The 8101-nt window shown below is 43.3% G+C and overlaps 1 protein-coding gene across 2 annotated transcripts in view; it reads left to right on the forward strand.

Annotated features, from left to right (window-relative positions):
• Positions 1–2853: 2853 nt before the first annotated feature.
• Positions 2854–8101, forward strand: part of cldn19 (claudin 19) — an 18528-nt gene continuing 13280 nt past the window's right edge. For both annotated transcript variants that reach the window (XM_055916155.1, XM_055916148.1), the window contains exon 1: positions 2854–3834. In XM_055916155.1, the coding sequence (XP_055772130.1) occupies positions 3612–3834 (223 nt within the window). In that variant the 5' untranslated portion in view covers positions 2854–3611. The remainder of the gene's footprint in view (positions 3835–8101) is intronic.

The raw sequence follows: 8101 nt of genomic DNA on the forward strand, positions 1-8101 counted from the left end.
CTGCACTCGCTGTTTATCATCTATATATAGTCACTTTACCCCTACCTACATGTACAAATGACCTTGAGTAACCTGTACCCCCGCACAGGGTACATTGGATTCAATTAAACTATGTTGAATTGAATAACACAATTATCTGTCGGTCGGTCGGTCGGTCGGTCGGTCGGTCGGTCGGTCGGTCTGTCGGTCGGTCGGTCGGTCGGTCGGTCTGTCGGTCTGTCGGTCTGTCGGTCTGTCGGTCTGTCGGTCTGTCGGTCTGTCGGTCTGTCTGTCTGTCTGTCTGTCTGTCTGTCTGTCTGTCTGTCTGTCTGTCTGTCTGTCTGTCTGTCTGTCTGTCTGTCTGTCTGTCTGTCTGTCTGTCTGTCTGTCTGTCTGTCTGTCTGTCTGTCTGTCTGTCTGTCTGTCTGTCTGTCTGTCTGTCTATCTCTATTCAATTCAATTCAAGGGGCTTTATTGGCATGGGAAACACGTGTTAAAATTGCCAAAGCAAGTGAGGTAGATAATATACAAAAGTGAAATAAACAATAAAAACGAACAGTAAACATTACACATACAGAAGTTTCAAAACAATAAAGACATTACAAATGCCATATTATATATACACAGTGTTGTAACAATGTACAAATGGTTAAAGTACACAAGGGAAAATAAATAAGCATAAATATGAGTTGTTTTTACAATGGTGTTTGTTCTTCAATGGTTGCCCTTTTCTTGTGGCAACAGGTCACAAATCTTGCTGCTGTGATGGCACACTGTGGAATTTCACCCAGTAGATATGGGAGTTTATCAAAATTGGATTTGTTTTCGAATTCTTCGTGGATCTGTGTAATCTGAGGGAAATATGTCTCTCTAATATGGTCATACGTTGGGCAGGAGGTTAGGAAGTGCAGCTCGGTTTCCACCTCATTTTGTGGGCAGTGAGCACATAGCCTGTCTTCTCTTGAGAGCCATGTCTGCCTACGGCGGCCTTTCTCAATAGCAAGGCTATGCTCACTGAGTCTGTACATAGTCAAAGCTTTCCTTAAGTTTGGGTCAGTCACAGTGGTCAGGTATTCTGCCACTGTGTACTCTCTGTTTTTTTGTTAATAATTTCCAATGTGTCAAGTAATTATCTTTTTGTTTTCTCATGATTTGGTTGGGTCTAATTGTGCTGTTGTCCTGGGGCTCTGTGGGGTGTGTTTGTGTTTGTGAACAGAGCCCTAGGACCAGCTTGCTTAGGGGACTCTTCTCCAGGTTCATCTCTCTGTAGGTGATGGTTTTGTTATGGAAGGTTTGGGAATCGCTTCCTTTTAGGTGGTTGTAGAATTTAACGGCTCTTTTCTGGATTTTGATAATTAGTGGGTATCGGCCTAATTCTGCTCTGCATGCATTATTTGGTGTTCTACGTTGTACACGGAGGATATTTTTGTAGAATTCTGCATGCAGAGTCTCAATTTGGTGTTTGTCCCATTTTGTGAAGTCTTGGTTGGTGAGCGGACCCCAGACCTCACAACCATAAAGGGCAATGGGATCTATGACTGATCTATCTATCTATCTATCTATCTATCTATCTATCTATCTATCTATCTATCTATCTATCTATCTATCTATCTATCTATCTATCTATCTATCTATCTATCTATCTATCTAATCTCTCTTACTGTTTTAGTCTCTTATACTATAACACCTCCTCTCTCACACAAATCAAATCAAATGTTATTGGTTGCATACACATTTAGCAGATGTTATTGTGGGTGTAGCGAAATGCTTGTAACACTCTTCTGCCCCCCCCCCCCCATCTGCCCCACCCTCTCTCACTCCAGAGACTCAATTGTACAGGTTTCCATGGGGATGGGAAGACCTTTGCTGGGCCAGACCATAATTTCCAAAGTGGTTGTCTGGGTGTGACATGTCCTTTTCACACTCTCGTCGGTTTAATGCTGACTTTTATGTGTATTTGTCAGCGTATGGTGCCGATGCTCAGACAACAGGGTTCAAGCATTTACAGGGTTTGACACAGACAACATCTAACATCTGGTAGACCAGATAACATCTAATATCTGATAGACCAGACAACATCTAACATCTGGTAGACTAGACAACATCTATCATCTGGTAAACCAGACATCTAACATCTGGTAAACCAGACATCTAACATCTGGTAGACCAGACAACATCTAATATCTGATAGACCAGACAACAACTAACAACAGACTAAACAACACACTACAGAATGCAAAGACAACTTTCAGAAATGTGTACTTTCAATTGCTCCTAGTCATAAGAGTGGCAGTTAGAGCGTTGGACTAGTAACCGAAAGGTTGCAAGATTGAATCCCTGAGCTCACAAAGTAAAAATCTGTCGTTCTGCCCCTGAACAAGGCAGTTAACCCACTGTTCCTAGGCCGTCATTGTAAATAACAATTTGTTCTTAACTGACTTGCCTAGTTAAATAAAGGTAAAACATTTATTTTTATTTTTACATATCATTATAGACTTTCCTTAATATTAATTATATTGTGTAATGGAGGTTGAGAACAGAGAAAGTCTACAGGCATTGCTATAAAGTTGTGATGCTTTGGGTTTGACTGCTATGGGAGGTCTTCTGGCTTGGAAAGAGAGTTTTGTGTGGTTTTGCTTTACCTCTGAACTCCACTCAGTATAATCTCTCTCTCTCTCTCTCTCTCTCTCTCTCTCTCTCTCTCTCTCTCGTGCTTGCTCGCTTTCCCTAGACCCCCCTTACCCCCATCCTGCCCCCTCTCCCCTTCCCATTGGGCGTTCCTAGAACACTGAGGGAGCCAATCAGAGCTCAGCTCTTGACGCCTCTGTGCCCAGCTTGTTAGGGGCTTTTTGTGTACATAAACTTTTTCATTTTTTTTCTCTCTAATCCCTTGTTCAGCCCTCGAAGTGCGGAGCAGATGGAAAGAGTGTTGGTGAAAGAAAGAGAGAGATAGAGAGTCAGGAGAAACCATGCAGTATCTGAGGAAGCCTAGTGAGCGTAGTGACCGAGCCTGACGACCTGATCACCCCAGACAACAAGGAAAGAGCAGTCTGGTCAACCTCAAGACCTGGACATACACACCTCCAACAGGAGAAAGAGAAATAAACAGAGAGAAAGAGCGAGAGAGAGAGAGAGTGAGACAGAGATAGAGAGCGCGAAAGAGAGAGAGAGGAGAACGCCAGATGTGTGAGAGAGAGCAGAGAGAAGGAGATGCTCAGAGAGAGCGGACAGTGACCAGAAAGGAGACCAGAGGAAGAAAGAGAAACGAAAGAGACCACTGAGAGAGTCCCTGTGGTAGTGCTGAAATCTGGATTGTCTGTAAAGGGGTGCTTGACTTTTGGTTCTGTGGCTCTGAGAGACAACGGGAGCTCTGAGAAACAGTTTGGGGGAGTTCTGTGTTTCACTCTGCCAACAGTATTACCTGTGTGTGGAAACACTGTGTTACGAGACTGCTTCAAGTGTTCTGAAGAGAACAAAATAGTAGCCAAAGAAAAGGAGGACAGAAAGAGGACAGATAAATAAAAAGGAAAGAAAGCTATACATTTAGAAAGAAATAACAAGAAGGAACCAGAGAGTAAGCGAGAGAAAAACAAAGCTAGAGACAGACAATAACAGATAGACAAAAATACAGGATGGCAAACTCAGGATTCCAGTTACTGGGTTACTTCCTGGCGCTGGGTGGTTGGATAGGCATCATCTCCACCACGGCTCTGCCCCAGTGGAAGCAGTCTTCGTACGCGGGTGACGCCATCATCACGGCCGTCGGGCTCTATGAGGGCCTGTGGATGAGCTGCGCCTCCCAGAGTACAGGACAGGTGCAGTGCAAGGTGTTTGACTCCATGCTGTCACTGGACGGTGAGTAGGACATCGTAACGATCACTCCTACACATGTGACCTGTCATTATCTGTCTTTCTATATTTTTCTCTCTCTTTCCCTGCCCCAGCATTGCATCATTGAGCAAATCCTCTCTCTCTCTCTCTCTCTCTCTCTCTCTCTCTCTCTCTCTCTCTCTCTCTCTCTCTCTCTCCTCTCTCTCTCTCTCTCCTCTCTCTCTCTCTCTCTCTCTCTCTCTCTCCTCTCTCTCTCTCTCTCCTCTCTCTCTCTCTCTCTCTCTCTCTCTCTCTCTCTCTCTCTCTCTCTCTCTCTCTCTCTCTCTCTCTCTCTCTCTCATATATATATATATATCAATTTGCCAATTATCAATTTATCAATTTGCCAATTATCGATTTGCCAATTTGTATGATTCAGCAACTGAATGCATAAACAATTCATTAAACAATCTAACTAATCCAACTGTCTGGAACACATTAAAGTCAGGCATAAATCTATTAGATAAAAAGTGCTGCTGTTGGTTTAACTAGGAGAGAGAGGGAGGGAGGGAGGTAGGGAGGGAGGGAGGTAGGGAGGGAGGGAGGGAGGGTTGAGAAAGAGAGAAAGAGGTAGAGGGAGAGAAAGAGAGAGAGAGGGAGAGGAAGCGAGAAAGAAAGAGAGAGTGGGAGAGAGAGAGGGAGAGAGGGAGAGAGGGGGGGGGGGGGGGGGGGAATGTGGGGTTCAGGCATAAATTAGCCCTGAATATGAGGTTCCTGGCATCTCCAATCTGTTTAGCATAGACCTACTGACTCATAATTAATGGCAGGCAGATTACATAAATTCACCCGTCTATTCTCTCCACTGATTACCCCATTAGGCCAAGGAAAAGCTACAGGGGGAGGACTTGGTCAAATAATTTGTCTGTAAATCAGAATGGTTGACGCCCGGTGGAGTTTTTTGTTTTTGTTTTTGTTTTATTAAGAAACACGGTTAATCCCTGTGACCCACACCGCCCCAAAACAACAAATCAGGCTAACGTTTGGCCGCTGTGCAATTCATTATATCAAAACATTTTCTGCGAGGGGTGAGCTCGAGCTTGGTCTCCTTTGCTCATCGGAGTAATAAAAACAGAGTATTGTCCCTGTGATGAATAGTGGTTGTTTGGAGAAGAAAAGCCCAGTGTTGAGCCAAACATCAGAGATATTCTCAGAATGTGCTCTGTCTTCCCCACACACACACATTGTTTCTGTCTGGCCCTAACACACCCTGTGTGTGTGTTTGTGTGAGTGGAAAACGAGCGAGTGAGAGCAAACAGCATAACACACTTTGGTACGAACTTTTGAAAAGTTTACCCCGTGTAATACTAGCATGACTTCTGATACTTGTTGCTGTCTGGTCAAGCAAGGCATGTTGTTGAGTGTAGGTCAGGTAACCAATCAAATTTCAATCAATCAAATAAATGTTTTAAGCCCTTCTTACATCAGCTGTTGTCACAAAGTGCTGTACAGAAACCCAGCATAAAACCCCAAACAGAAAGCAATGCAGGTGTAAAAGCACAGTGGCTAGGAAAAACTCCTTAGAAAGGCCAGAACCTAGGAAGAAACCTAGAGAGGAGCCAGGCTATGAGGGGTCCTCTTCTGGCTGTGCCAGGCTAAGAGATTAAATCACCGAACTGTACCATTTGGCACGTACTCACTCTTTTCCACTGTTGAGTGAACTCATGGTCTTACCAACATCTCTTCCTGTTATGGTATGTTCAGACTCAATACTGGTCTTGGATGCAAAGTGTGCGTGTGTGTGCTCAAGCATGTGTACTGGTGTGTGTGTGTGTGTGTGTGTGTGTGTGTGTGTGTGTGTGTGTGTGTGTGTCACATGGCCTGGTCCAATCTCCATGTAAGGGTCTTAGAGACAGAAATACATAGTATCAAGGTTTCAGTGGCAGTTCCTGCAGGTGCTTTTTATATTGTGCTAAATGAACCCTTCTCCTTCACTACACAGCATTAGGAACTCGTAATGAGGACTAATTGTTCACCAGACTGTGTTGTTGGAGTGCACCAAAGCACTGCAGTGGAAACTGATGGACTTTTTTCAGATTCTGATTAATTGACCTTAAAAGGCAATTAATTTTCAAAACTTGTGACAATGTAAACATATCGAAGCTGTGAGAAACTGTACAGAGAGACTTATGACAAGATCTGGACACTAGAAGGATAAAAATAAGGATACTACTCCCTGTACAGACAGAACAGTTCCTGAAGTATCTTGAGGTTTTCTACACTGTCTTATCCTGCTTTGTTTCACTATAGTCTGAACAGTGGTGCTGAAGGAACAGTTATTCTACTTGTTGCTGTCTCAGAGTCTCAGAGGCAGATACTGCCTGGTATTGGTCACAACCCACCGAAGCTCTCAGTTCTCTGGGCTCTGCAGTGAATGAAACCTCTGTACTGCACTAGGCAGTGTACAATACCACACAAGCACTGGTGCTATACAGGACACAACAGGGTCATAAAACAATATACAGTTGAAGTCGAAAGTTTACATACACTTAGGTTGGAGTCATTAAAACTCATTTTTCAACCACACCACAAAGTTCTTGTTAACAGACTATAGTTTTGGCAAGTTGGTTAGGACATCTACTTTGTGCATGACACAAGTCACTTTCCCAACAATTGTTTACAGACAGATTATTTCACTTATCATTCACTGTATCACAATTCCAGTGGGTCAGAAGTTTACATACACTAAGTTGACTGTGCCTTTAAACAGCTTGGAAAATTCCAGAAAATTATGTCATGGCTTTAGAAGCTTTTGATAGGCTAAATGACATAATTTGAGTCAATTGGAGGTGTACCTGTGGATGTATTTCAAGGCCTACCTTCAAACTCAGTGCCTCTTTGCTTGACATCATGGGAAAATCAGAAGAAATCAGCCAAGACCTCAGAAAAGACCTCCACAAGTCTGATTCATCCTTGGGAGCAATTTCCAGACAACTGAAGGTACCACGTTCATCTGTGCAAACAAAAGTACGCAAGTATAAACACCATGGGACCACGCAGCCGTCATACCGCTCAGGAAGGAGACGCGTTCTGTCTCCTAGAAATGAACATACTTTGGTGCGAAAAGTGAAAATCAATCCCAGAACAACAGTAAAGGACATTGTGAAGATGCTGGAGGAAACAGGTACGAAAGTATCTATATCCAAAGTAAAATGAGTCCTAAATCAACATAACCTGAAAGGCCGCTCAGCAGGGAAGAAGCCACTGCTCCAAAACCGGCATTAAATAGCCAGACTACGGTTTGCAACTGCACATGGGGACAAAGATCGTACTTTTTGGAGAAATGTCCTCTGGTCTGATGAAACAAAAATAAAACTGTTTGGCCCTAATGACCATCGTTATGTTTGGAGGAAAAAGGGGGACGCTTGCAGGCTGAAGAACACCATCCCAACCGTGAAGCACGGTGGTGGAAGCATCATGTTGTGGGGGTGCTTTGCTGCAGGAGGGACTGGTGCACTTCCCAAAATAGATGGCATCATAAGGGAGGAAAATTATGTGGATATATTGAAGCAACATCTCAAGACATCAGTCAGGAAGTTAAAGCTTGGTCGCAAATGGGTCTTCTAAATGGACAATGACCCCAAGCATACTTCCAAAGTTGTGGAAAAATGGCTTATGGACAACAAAGTCAAGGTATTGGAGTGGCCATCACAAAGCCCTGACCGCAATCCAATAGAACATTTTTGGGCAGAACTGAAAAATTGTGTGCGAGCAAGGAGACCTACAAACCTGACTCAGTTACACCAGCTCTGTCAGGAGGAATGGGCCAAAATTCACCCAACTTATTGTGGGAAGCTTGTGGAAGGCTACCCAAAACGTTTGACCCAAGTTAAACAATGTAAAGGCAATGCTACCAAATACTAATTGAGTGTATGTTAACTTCTGACCAACTGGGAATGTGATGAAAGAAATTAAAGCTGAAATAAATCATTCTCTCTACTATTATTCTGACATTTCACATTCTTAAAATAAAGCGGTGATCCTAACTGACCTAAGACAGGGAATTTTTACTCTGATTAAATGTCAGGAATTGTGAACAACTGAGTTTAAATGTATTTGGCTAAGGTGTATGTAAACTCCCGACTTCAACTGTAGGTACATTTTAGCCAACTTCAGAGATGGATGCCACATTGCTGCTTCTGTTCAATCATTCATGTGTCAACATTTTCCAGGAGATACTAAAATGGCTGCCATGGAATCATGTTATGTCATTGTGACATCATGCTTTTTGGATGACAGAATAATGGCCAAACTC

The sequence above is a fragment of the Salvelinus fontinalis genome, chromosome 3 (assembly GCF_029448725.1).
Source record: "Salvelinus fontinalis isolate EN_2023a chromosome 3, ASM2944872v1, whole genome shotgun sequence".
NCBI classification, from domain to species: domain Eukaryota; kingdom Metazoa; phylum Chordata; class Actinopteri; order Salmoniformes; family Salmonidae; genus Salvelinus; species Salvelinus fontinalis.